We start from the raw sequence: 12,713 nt of genomic DNA on the forward strand, positions 1-12,713 counted from the left end.
CACACCCCAGTGCTGGTGTGTGGGGGGGTGAGACGGGCTCGCAAGGATGCACACACCCCAGTGCTGGTGTGTGTGGGGGGGTGAGACGGGCTCGCAGGGGCGCACACACCCCAGTGCTGGTGTGTGTGGGGGGGTGAGACGGGCTCGCAGGGGCGCACACACCCCAGTGCTGGTGTGTGTGGGGGGGTGAGACGGGCTCGCAGGGGCGCACACACCCCAGTCCTGGTGGCGGGGGGGTGAGACGGGCTCGCAGGGGCGCACACACCCCAGTGCTGGTGTGGGGGGGGGGGTGAGACGGGCTCGCAGGGGCACACATCCCAGTCCTGGTGGCGGGGGGGTGAGACGGGCTCGCAGGGGCGCACACACCCCAGTGCTGGTGTGGGGGGGGGGGGGTGAGACGGGCTCGCAGGGGCGCACACACCCCAGTCCTGGTGGCGGGGGGGTGAGACGGGCTCGCAGGGGCGCACACACCCCAGTGCTGGTGTGGGGGGGGGGGGTGAGACGGGCTCGCAGGGGCGCACACACCCCAGTCCTGGTGGCGGGGGGGTGAGACGGGCTCGCAGGGGCACACACCCCATGGTGCCGGGTACGGCGCGGGCGCTGACCCGTGCGGGGAGCCGGACGGCGCTGGCACGCCGCCATACAGCCAGGCGGGGGAGGCCACCTGCGCGGGGCGGAGCTCGGGCCGGGGCAGGCGGCTGCACCTGTTCCGTGACCCGCGGCCGCCGGCCTGGGGCGCTGCCTGTGCCGGGTCGGCCGGGGCGCGCAGACAGCTCAGGCGCTCGCTTCCCTGGAGCATGGCCCAAGTGCTCCGCAGACTCCGCAGCTCCCAGCCAGTCGCCCGCTTCCAGCGTTGCTGCGGGCTCTTCCCCGCCGCGGAGGAAGGAGCCGGCGATGGGCTGGCGGGGACCGTGGGCGGTGGGGACCATCTCCAGGCCCGGGACACCTGCCCCGGGAGCAGCCCCGCCAGGCAGCGGCTGCCAGAGGCCAACGGTGTGAAGAGCAGCCCCCAGCCGCAGGTAACTCCCCAGCCAGGCACTAGGGTCAGGGAAGCCCCCGCCCCAGCCCGGCAGGCTCAGCAGCGAGGGGTGGCGGCGTCTTCTCATCTCACCTCTACCCCCACTTCCCCTGTGGGGTAAATGGGGGGAGTGGTCTGGGGAGCGTTCCCATTGCCCCCCCCCCCCTTTCCTGGTGCATCAGTGGCTTTGGGATATTTATGGGTTTCCATGTTCCCCCGCCTCATATCTCTTGCAATCTAGGGGGAGGGGAGTGTTTCACTGAACTCGTTCTCTGCTTCGCCTCTCCCCCCCCCTTCTTACCCCCGCAGTTCAAAGAGAGTGAGAGGGTGGGGGCTGTACCCCTAGGGGAATTCCTTACTAACCTTGTGCTTTTAGAGGGTACTTTACTCTCTTGTAGGTGGATGCAGAAATTCATCATGATTTAAAAGTGTGAAGCTTTACTGGAAGCCTGGGAACTTTGGAAAGGGGCACTGAGGGACTGTAGGGGTCACTAAAAGCAAGAGTGAGTCAGACAGTTAGAAAATGAAATTTCAAATGAAAGTGAAAGAGGTTCTGGTTATGTTTCCATTATCTGATCAGTTCTACTTTACACACACAGATACCAAAGGGTATAACCTCTTTAAATCTTGCAGTCACATTCATTTTGGCAGCCCCCTTCAACTCGGTTGGGCTCTATGTGGGCATAAAGGCTCTCTGTATGAATCCAGTTATTGGATCATGGCCTAAGATTGCAATTGTTACATAAAAAAAAAAAAAAAAAAAAAAAAGAGAGACCGACCTTTTTGTACCCTTCCTATAAACTTACCTAGAGAAACAGGTGGTGAATTTGTAAGTGGATGGGAAACAATGTGAGAAAAAAAATCACAATTATTCAAGCTTGAGTAAATCAAGGAGAGTCACGGGAAGATTTTTAATTTATCAATACAGACACTGTTAGGAAGAACCTTCAGCCTTTACTTAAGCAAAGTCAATAGGAGTTATGACTGGCCTAAGCTTGCAGGATCTGGCCTTTTGTATAACAACTGAAATTTGCTTTTTAATATTTCTCTCAGTGACTTAGTTTTGTACGTATGAGGTATACAGTATCATTTCTTGACTCTTGTAGTCACTAGCTACCCAGACAAAAAGTACATATTAAACCTTGTATAATTGTTGCAAACTACTTTCTAAATCAAAATAAACTTTATTCTTAGCATTTGCTAGGTCTGTTTATGCTAGTGACTTTCAAAAACAAGCATGAGTAAATGAATTTCACATCTGAAGTTGTATGATCAGATTCTTAGTTGATTCCTACTTAGAGTTTAGATTTGCTTTCTTGTGTTTATGCTGTTAGTTGTTGCCATGGACAGGGCTAATGTTATAGGAATACAAACTGATCAAAGACAGCAGTGACTTTTGTACAGCTGAAACTAGAAAATGGGACCAGTGCTGTCTGTGTACAAACTGCAAAACAGATGGAATGCTGGCTGGCTATGTCTGAACAAACAGAAAGGTTGTGGCACTTGCTGATGGTGGGATACCTTCCTGAATAAGCCTCAAATGTGGAAAAGGTGAAGGATGTACTAAAATGTAAGAAGTTCCCCTGAAGTGCCACTTACTGTATGAATGTTTCCTGAAATTAAGGTGGTAATAGTGTCTGTGCTTAGAGCACAGGGTTATTGATGAATCTGAAGCTTCAAATCACCTAAGGATACTGCTGTTTATAAAATTTGTCTGGTTTTCATTTTATCTATTTTTTTAAAGATATGAAGAAAATATGATCTGTGGGAGCATGGCCAAGGTTGTCAGTTTATAAGAGAATGTCAGAAGAGGGAAAGGTGGATAACAAGGAAAAGTACTGGGGATGTTCTAGAGAAAAAGTGGTGTTGGGAAAGGAGATAAATATAGCTGGTTTCTGTGTAGAAGTTAGAAAGGTAACATGGTCTAGATCCTCAGCTGGTGTGAACTGGCATAACTTCATTGAAGTCAATGGAGTGATGCAAATTTACATGGCAGAGGATCTGACCCCATAACTAAGAGGTTGTCTAACAGGTCAAAAAGCCAGTCATTGATATATAGATATACGATAAATGTTAAGCAGCTGGGGGATGGGGAGAACAGAATAGAAAGTAAATAAAGGCTTGGTCTAAACACAAAGTTGCACCAGTTTAACTAAAGTTGTGATTTTTAAACACTTAGCTAAATCAGTGCAACTTTGTGTAGACACATCAGTCTAAACCTGGTTTATATCAGTTTTGCTTGCTCTTGTAAATTCATTCAATCTAAATTGATATTGATTTTAAAATTGGTTTAAAAAGTGTCTCAGCACTGAGGTTTGCTTCAACTAAATTGGTTGAATTAAACTAGTGCAAATGTGTGTATACACAATCCCTAATAGCGATAGCCAGAAAAGGGAACTAAAGAGCTGGAGCAGGGATAGATGACAAATTATAGAGGAGAATTTTTAATGTGAAAATCAGAGTGACAACTTCTTAATTAAAAATAGAGCCTGAGTCAATGAGGTGCACAGCACTAACTAGGGAGACTAATTCAAGAAATTATTTGTAAGTTCTTATTCCAATTCTAAATTTAAAAGAAGCATTCTGAGGGGAGATGTTGTCTGAGTTACCTTAATTTTTAAGAAAGCTGTTCTCTCCCTCCAACTATTATTATAATCGAGAGATGTTGATACCCCTGTTGCTTCTAGACCCCTTCTAGATTGCTGCCAGCAAGAACTTCCTAAGGTCACTGAGCAAGACTGATATAACTCTCTAGAGGTCTCTAGCTACACCAGTGCCGCTAACCCCAAAGTGTAATTAGTCTACGTTAGTCAGCTCTGTCCATTGCGAGTGTGGCTGCATACAGGTTGTGCTTTCCTTGCTTTCTCTGATCTTGGCCAAGCAAAAAAAGCAGTGAAGTATTGAAATTTACAATGTACATATTTAGTCTTATGCATTTGTATTATCACACACAAAAAAGTGCAGGAAGGGCATGGTGCAGTGTGCATGTACAGTTTCCATGACTTGCTTCAGAGTAGCAGCCGTGTTAGTCTGTATCCGCAAAAAGAACAGGAGTACTTGTTCTTTTTGCATTACTTGCTTGTCTCCCATTGCATCAAACTGGATTTGTTATAGATCATTCAGGAAGGCCAGGGTGTGTACTTGGAATTGTAATCTTTCAAGCTCAGCTCACAAAATAAATTCACCCACATGAAATTGTGCAAGTGTTCCAAGTATGCTCACCCATGCTCTTAGTTCTTTGGGCTTAGCTTCCTTTCACTAGGGTCTAAATATATGGGGTCTGCTGTTTCTCCCTGCATGGCTTTTCTTCCTAGAGGCTTCTTGCGCTCAGCTCCCCTTTGGAGGGCCTCAGCTACCCCATTGGTCTCTGCTTGGCTCTTTCTTGATTGGAGGGTCAGGAAGACTCACTCATGGTACTCTTCCAAGTCTGCTCGCTTGTAGTACCAAAATGGTCTGCAGTTACAGTAAATTATGCAGATCTTTATAATAGGATCCTCCCTTCCAGAAATAGTTAATACAGAGCAATAGTTACTTTAAATGTCAGAGAAAGTTTTATAACTATGTTGACATTTAAAATAATTGTTTTTCTGAGTTAATACACACTGAGATGAATGGATTAGTTCACACCTCTGACTTATTGTTTCAGATTCTGCAAACAAAGGTAGAGGAAGGATAACATGGTGGTTAGGATGCTATCATGAAATTTAGAAGACCAGGGTTCAATTCCCTGCTTTGCTACAGTCAGAGAGACTTTGGGCAAGTCTCACTTTATTTTATTTTTTTTGGTACATCAGCTCACCATCTGTAAAATGGGGCTAATAGTACTTCCCAGTCTTACAGAAGCGTTATGAAGATAAATACCTAAAGATGGAGTTGCGCTTTGGAAGGGATTGGAAGAGATGAGGCGCTTTAGTAATAGAGATGCTTAAACATTTCCAAGGGTCAGGTCTACACTACTGCTTAAGTCAATCTAACTTATGTTGCTCAGGGATGTGTAAAAGCCCCTCCCCCAAGCTACACAAGTTTTGCACTGTTCACACTGGCACTATGTGAGTGGAAGACACTCTCCCAATGACATAGCTTCCGCTTCTTGCCAAGGTGGAGTAATTATGCCGACAGGAGAACGCTCTCTCATTGGCATAGTACATCTTCACCAGACGTGCTATCTTGGTGCAGCTGCGCCGATGTAGCACTGTAGTGTAGACTTGCCCCTAGTCTTGATTACACCGGGGCCAGCCAACCTTTAATAGTTCCTGATTTCCCAAACTTTTGTGGTTTTAGTGTAACAGACTAACTGAGGATTCATTTCTGAATTTTTTTTTGCTTTTAGGGAGTTTAGTCATGAGATTTTCTGCAGTCTCTGGCAGTTGAATACAAAAACATTACACAGTCCTCTGAAAAACTTGCCCCATGTTATTTTGGCAAGTAAGTGTTCAGATTCCAAATCAAATGGAGGCTCTAGACAAACTAACTGCATTTTAAAATAAGGTTCCCTTTGCTTACCAGTGGTGTCCAATTTTTGGATGATTTTCTTCTGTAGATAAGCTCAGATAAAATTCTTCCTACATTTCTTTTACAATAATTTAGGGATATGCGAGAAATATAAATGCCCCCAATAAATGATTTGAATGAATGTTTGATGTCTTAACATTTCAACAGGTGCTCAAGGGCATCTGATTGAACTATGGAAGGATATCTATATTTACTCTGTAGATACATTAATTGTCTAAAGGACTCCTGACTGGTATAATGTTTCCGTATTGGTAGCAGCCTGTCTCTCTCTCTCTTTTTTTTGGGGGGTGGGGTGGGGTAAGTGAACATAGTGCTGACCTCTGATAAAGATATACTCTTAGTAGGGGTCGTGTAAGTTGACCTTAGTACAGATGAAATCTGTCCATAGCTGGAATGGGCTAGGAGAAATTGCACATCTGTTAATTCTAGATGCATTGCAGTCACACAAATGCAGTGATCAATGACTACTTGCAGACTAAAATATTGCTTAATGTAAAGGTGGCTAGATCATGTTTTGGAATCTGAAATGCCTTTTTTTTTTTTAAACAATAGATTTTTAGCCTCTGTCCTCCCCCAATATATTTTCTTACCCTTTTGAAATTCAAACAGATGCTTTGCTATATAAGGTCTTATTTCCGTGATGGGCTTTCAGGCCTCAAATGTGGCACTTTTTCTAGCTCCATCAGCAAAACAAGAGCAAAGAAAAACTCCCCTAACTGGATAGGGCAAGGAGATGCAACTGCTGTAATTTAGTCCACATTTTTTTAAAAACAGCCTCAGATTTGAGCGTGCTGCTGGAGAGACTTGGTGCCTGATTTTTTTTTTCCCCCCTGAGGGGCTGCTGAGCACCTGCAGATTAGCACTGCTGAAAATCAGGGGCCCAAGCTGTCTATTCGTCCTTTCCTTTCTTAGCTATTGTCAACCCACTGTGTCTGCTTAGGAAACTCGTCCCTTTGGTATGTACCCAATTTTTGCTCTCATCAAGGTTGATGGTTCCATTGTTTCTGTGGAAAGCAGCAGTTATGGGAAGTTTTAATCATGCAGAATAAGGGCCAGTCCTATGGAGGACTTTAAACATGAGGATTGAAGTCTTGAATTTCATCAAAGGTTCTTCAAGGGGAGTATATGTGTAACAATTCCCTGGAGGGGTTGTCAGTGGGCACTGAATACAGGACCTCTAGTTCCAAAGCATAGACTTCTATGACTTAAGACTAAATTTGTTAGTTGGGACCAGCCACAGGTGGCTATCCTCTGTGGACCAGCCACAAAGTCAGACTACCAAACACTGGTATCAATGGCAAGTGTATGGTAATCTAAAACTTTACTGAAGGGTGGACTCAGCACAATCCACCAGTGCCAGGGCCATTGTTCATCTTCTTTCCTGTCCTTGGAGGCCATTGTCTTATCATCCTAACACCAAATCTGTAGTCCTGGAATCCTGGCAACGATTACAGCAGGCATTGCTAGTGGAGGAGGTAAGTTGCTTTATTTTTATGTAATTTTACTGAATGTCTTAATCTTTTATGCTTATGTTTTCTGCCTTGTAGCTGAGTTAATGGTTTCTCATATGTCATTCTCCCCCCATACTCTAGAGATTCACAGAAATGGATTATACAGGACGGGTCTAGAGGAAAAAGGACCTTCTTGGGAAAGTCATCTGAACCCAACACGTTACTCTTTTCTCCTTGCCAGATGTGGTAATGGTCCCTACAAGACACTTACTACTCATCTCAGGAAGGATTGCTGAGTGCTAGAGTCTCACCCCTGCTGGTAAGACTGAGGTCTAGGATTTCTTAAGGTTGGGTGGGTAGCTTTGCTTAAGCCTTGTTTACACATGCACGAGTTGCACCAGGCTTAATTAAAATCTGTGAAGAACAATTTAGCTTAAACTGGTGCAAAACCCTGTGTGGGAAACACCTGTTTAAAATGGTTCTGTGTAGCTTGCATAATTAAATCTACCTGCACTAGCTAAATTCAAATCCAGGTTTAAACCTAAATTAAATTAAAGTTACCAATAGGGATTTGCACTGGTTTTAAAACGGTTTAGTTTATCTGGAGCAACCGTGTGTAGGTCATTGTTTAGTGACAGTTTTGTTGTTTGTCTTACTAGAGGTCAGTTATGTTCCTTCTGTTTTTCTGAAAGGTGTCTGGGATGTGTAAATTACTGCAGTTACCTGATGTCTACCAATTCTGATTCATATTAAGATAAGTTTTTAATGTTGCAATATCAAACTACATTCTCTCCTTCCCTGCCCTCTTATGTAGTATGTAAGAGGAGTCTAATCAGTGTCGTCTTTCATTTTACAGGAGAAGACAATACCATGGCTTTCACCAGTCCAATTATACTGTATTAAAATATGCATTAAACATTTGTATTGCATTCCGTGGTCTGTTTCCAATAAGCACTGTTCAGTGATGACAGAGTTCCTTGGTTAGGATTAGCCTGTTTAAAAGGGGAAAGGAGCTGCTGTATGGAGAAGATACAATGCTCTAAGCATTGGGGGAAGGAACTGGGAGGTTCAGTTACAATAGTGCACCTGCAATGCCAGTTTTCCTTGAACCTGGCAGCATGCTGATGTGTAGTGAATTGATGTATTGTTAAGCCTTGATGAAGGTGCACTCAGTGCTACTGGCAGAACTGTGTAGTTATGAGCACTCCTGGATTTGAAGGGTCTAGTCACCTTTGCAGGTGCCTGAATTTGTGGTTCTAATAGCTTCTCTTGAGTGTTGATAGATCATTAGGGTCTCTAGATAGTAGGAAGATGATGCAGTGCTGACAGTGGTTGCTAACTACTGCTCTCCTGGCCTCAGTGACACTTCCTATAACTTTTTGAATCAGTTTGGGCTGGTCTGCACTAGCAACTAATGATGTTGCTAAGAGTGAAGGAAGGACTTGCTTCCAGTGGTGCTGGAACAATTTTTATAGTGGGGGTGCTGAGAGCCATTGAACCAAACTGTAAATCCTGTATATGATGGAAATCACTTCAAGCCAGGGGGTGCTGCAACACTTAGTTCCAGCACCTATGTTGCTGTCTACAACCATCATCAACAATGGATCACTCTTACTGTATATTAAGTTAATGCACATCAATGCTACTGTAACAGCTAAAATTAGAGCACAGTTCACTAACCTGGTAATAACATGGCTTTGCCCAGGAGAGTCTACCTGGGACCACGACCATCTTCTTAAACCATGTTAAAGCTTTACCTTAGTCCAAGCATAGAAAAATATTTTGATTTAGGATTTTAAATTCAGGTGTAAAGGAAACCAATTTTCCCTTGCCCATATCAATGAACTTACAAAATTTGTTGCACTACACTGGAGGAAATAAATTAGTTACCTACCTGAAAGTGGAAATGTGACTATCAAATTTTGCCTTGTCGGTTTCTCTGAAATCTTGCTGCCTTGTTCCACTCAAATTGTCATGAAAATAAAAAACCTTGTGTTATAGGCAAATGAACAATATTAATTGAGCCACAGGCTAAATATACATCACAGTTGGTAGCAAATGACAAACTTTCATAGTGAAATTTCAAGCTTAGAGTTGACTTCTGAAGCCAAAACATTGAGAGAACTTTCTGTATTTAAAAAATAAAACAAACCCACCACACAACAACCACCCCAAAACCTTCACCTTCCATGCTGGTTTTTCTACCAGTGAATGAGGATGATCCTCTTACACAGATGGCTTTTTGTGGATGACACAATGCAACAAACTGAGAAATAGCAAACACTTGGACGTATTAGAAAAGGCGAGTGTATGTATTCCTCCTCAGGCTCTCCTGAAGCAACTTGCAGCCTTACAGCTCTCCACAATAGACCAGTCAACTTTCCTCTCCATCCCTGCCAAAATAAAAACAAAGGGGTGGTGAGATGAGGCATTAAAGTGTGTTTGGGGGGGGGGGGGGGGAGGGAAGAGAGCTGGAGGGGATCTTGCTAGAGAATAGATTGAGAACCACTGGTCTAAGGCAAGTAGTTTTCCTGTCCAAATATGCTGCTGGTGATCTTTTCATTTTAGATGTCTGGAGCACAACTGAGTTCACAAATTTCTTCTGTTGGCCATATCTTGAAATCAGGATGATGGGGATTTTAGTCTAATTCTGTAATCTCTCTCCCTATATCTTAAGTTTTCACCATCTAATTCTTTCTTAAAACAGGATTTTTTCCATTCCTCAGATGTTTTGGCTCTAACAGAAGTAGTGTGAGGAATGAGGAAAACCAGACTTGCTAAAACATTTCAAATGTAGGCTCCTTTGGTACCTCTCAGCCTGTGGGACAAACCTGTTTTTCCTCCTCTAATGAAAATATGGAGGAATAGTTCTTTTGTGCAATAAAGAAACAACAAGGTAAGTAGGGAGCAAATAAATCATTCAACTCCTTTCCCTTCCTTTCTTGTTCCTTCCAAAACAAGGATCTGCCTTTCAGGTGGTGCTTAAGAATGTGCAAAGCCTTCTTTGCAATGCTATTTCCTACAGTCTATAACAAGGTTGTTCAAATTTTGTGACCCCCAAACACCACATTGGATACCTCCCACGAGGCTGAGGGATGCACCTTCCACGCTTATCAAAAATATACAAGCTGTGTATATTTTTGATAAGCGTGGAAGGTGCATCCCTCAGCCTCGTGGGAGGTATCCAATGTGGTGTTTGGGGGTCACAAAATTTGAACAACCTTGTTATAGACTGTAGGAAATAGCATTGCAAAGAAGGCTTTGCACATTCTTAAGCACCACCTGAAAGGCAGATCCTTTTTTTTTTAATAATAAAATATATATACACACACACACACACACACACACACAGCTTCTTTAATAGCAATCTTTTGATTTGAGTTAATCAGCGATAAAAAAGAATCCATTGAATAGCTTTGTTTTCACACTGGAGTTTCAGGGAAAAGGTGACTGTGGGGGATGTTCTTAGTTGCACAGGCTGTGTCCTTTGCCTGACACATGACCTGGTAGATGAGATAGTTGGTATTACTAGAGACTTCTCCAAATTTAGCTTTTATGTTGGATCAGTTGGTAATTTTCTATCTAAAAGAACTATGCTCAGGGACGAATGTGTCATTGAAGGCCTGAGTTTTGTGTTTTTTTTTCTGGTGGAACCAGAAATGAAGGAAAATCTCAGAACTGATTAAGAGGAGAAAATATTACATATTGAAAAGTAGAACATGTGGGGGATGAGGGAGTTAGGCTGGAAGCAACTCAGCCACATGGACAGAGCAGAGCACAGGGTTTAATAAAGTTCCACTTGTTCAGCTTAACCTGTATTCAGCTTTACTCTGTGAATGAAATATGCTCACACTGTTCATTCCCTGAAGTGCAGCAGCTGGCAGCATGAGCTATGGAACTTGGTCTGAAGCCCTCTTGATCCCTGGATTTTGCGGACACAAACCTAGCTCAGCAATGGACCCCAGTAGAAGGGGGAGTTAGAGCTGTAAGACCTGGCCATGCTGCAAGATAACAGCAGGAAAGTAAAACTGTTATTTTGTCCTATTGGGGAACAAGACAGAGAGGTCTGCACCACTCAAACTCATCACTGCCTCAGTCCTAGAAGCCCTGAGGACCTATTGCTCTCCAAAGCAGAGCAAAGCTAGGGAAGGACACAGGTTTTTTCACTAGTTACCAATCAAAAGGGGAAGGAATGGACCCTTATGCACAGTGACTGCTACATACAAATTTGGGGACGTGACAGACTAACTCCAGACAGGATAGTCTGCAGCACTTGGGATCATCACCTGTGGAAGCACTGCACCAGGAAGGCGATCTCACAGATTCTTATACATGTCTGCAGCAGAGGCTGCAAGAAGATGAAAGCCCTCCGAGGCACAACCTCTCCCCATCCCCCAGACGTACATGCAGTGAGACAACAGCAAAGGAAAGCAGGTGGCCTGAGTTCCATACCTGGTGTGAGATGCATTTACTGTGCATGAGCTGGCAAATAAGCGCCCCACTCCAGGACCACATTGCAAGGAATGTGGTAAGCTGAACCATTTTAGCAATGTGTGCAAGAGCAGAGTTTGTACATCTGACAGCAATGACAGCATCGTGAATCAGGTTCAGGCTGTTGGGACAGGAAAGCAACGTTGCATACACAGATGTTCCACGTTAATAGGGAAAAAACACGCTGTGTGATATCAGCTGGATAGTGGGGCCTCCTGCAATTTGTATCCTTGGGTAAACTGGACTCGTGCACACACACAAAGGGCAGTCATAGTCTAATAATGTACAAGGGGAGCACAATGTAGCTGCTAGGAAAATGTGACCTCATAGTAAATGACCTGAAAAATAAGACAGTACCTACTTAAGTTTGTGGTGGTGGATGATGAGAACCATGGACCCTTCTTGGGGAATATAGCCATACAAGCCATGGATCTGATCAGGGTGCAGTGTCTGAATTTTATAGCTGCAGTGCAAAAAGGGGAGTCCTGTGGACAATGGAGACAATTTTAAATGCATATGGGGATGTTTTCAAAGCTGATGGTTGCCTTGAAGGAAAGCTGTGACTATGTAGACCCCAGAGCGGAAACTGTATGCTTATTACAGAAGAAAATTCAAGCAACACTATATAATCCAGTATGTGAAAATCTGCAGAGCTGGGGTATTGTATCTGTAGAGGAGAGTACAACCTAGGTGTCCAGTGGAGCGCCCCCTCCTGGTGGTGTCCCGTCCGTTGTCTCGCCCTCGGTTGGCGTGTCCAGACCCGCGTTGCTCCCAAGCTTGCGGCATCCTCTTTGAGCCACTGCCCTCTGGCAGTGGCTCTTAGTCCATCCTTGCCCCCTTCCGGGGGGGAAGGAGGAGAGAAGAGATCAATCAGCTGCCTCTCTGCATCCTGGCCAATGTGGCCAACTGCACCCTCAAAGTCACTCCCCTCTTGGCAGGAGGTTGGTGCAGCTCCAGATGGCCGCTCCTTCGGCCGGGTGCACGGCAAGGGGGAAAGGGGGGGACCCAAGCCCGCCCACTACTCTGGGTCCCAACCCAGGGACCCTCTAGTGGCAGCCGTCCTGCCCTCCTTCTCTCCCCCCGTCTGTCCACGTCCCTGGGTCACTTCCCCTTCGGCCCCTAGCACCAGTTAGGCCCTTCCCTTCAGGGCCTGCAGCCTGACAGACTCCGGGCTGGAGTTACCTTCCGCTCCCCCGGGCCTGCCCAGCACTGCGCTGTTCCCGGTGCTAGTCTCCCAGCCT

General features: G+C 44.9%; 1 protein-coding gene across 3 annotated transcripts in view; it reads left to right on the plus strand.

Moving 5' to 3' along the window:
- Positions 1-703: 703 nt before the first annotated feature.
- The window catches only part of SGPP2 (sphingosine-1-phosphate phosphatase 2), a 78,258-nt gene continuing 66,248 nt past the window's right edge, over positions 704-12,713 (plus strand). For 2 of the 3 annotated variants that reach the window (XM_054039430.1, XM_054039431.1), the window contains exon 1: positions 704-1,019. In XM_054039430.1, coding sequence (XP_053895405.1) covers positions 798-1,019 — 222 coding nt within the window. In that variant the 5' untranslated portion in view covers positions 704-797. Of the gene's footprint in view, positions 1,020-7,122; positions 7,301-12,713 lie in introns of all 3 variants that reach the window. The other variant, XM_054039432.1, reaches the window with a different exon arrangement.

Source organism: Malaclemys terrapin, chromosome 9, assembly GCF_027887155.1.
Source record: "Malaclemys terrapin pileata isolate rMalTer1 chromosome 9, rMalTer1.hap1, whole genome shotgun sequence".
In the NCBI taxonomy this organism is placed as follows: Eukaryota; Metazoa; Chordata; order Testudines; family Emydidae; genus Malaclemys; species Malaclemys terrapin.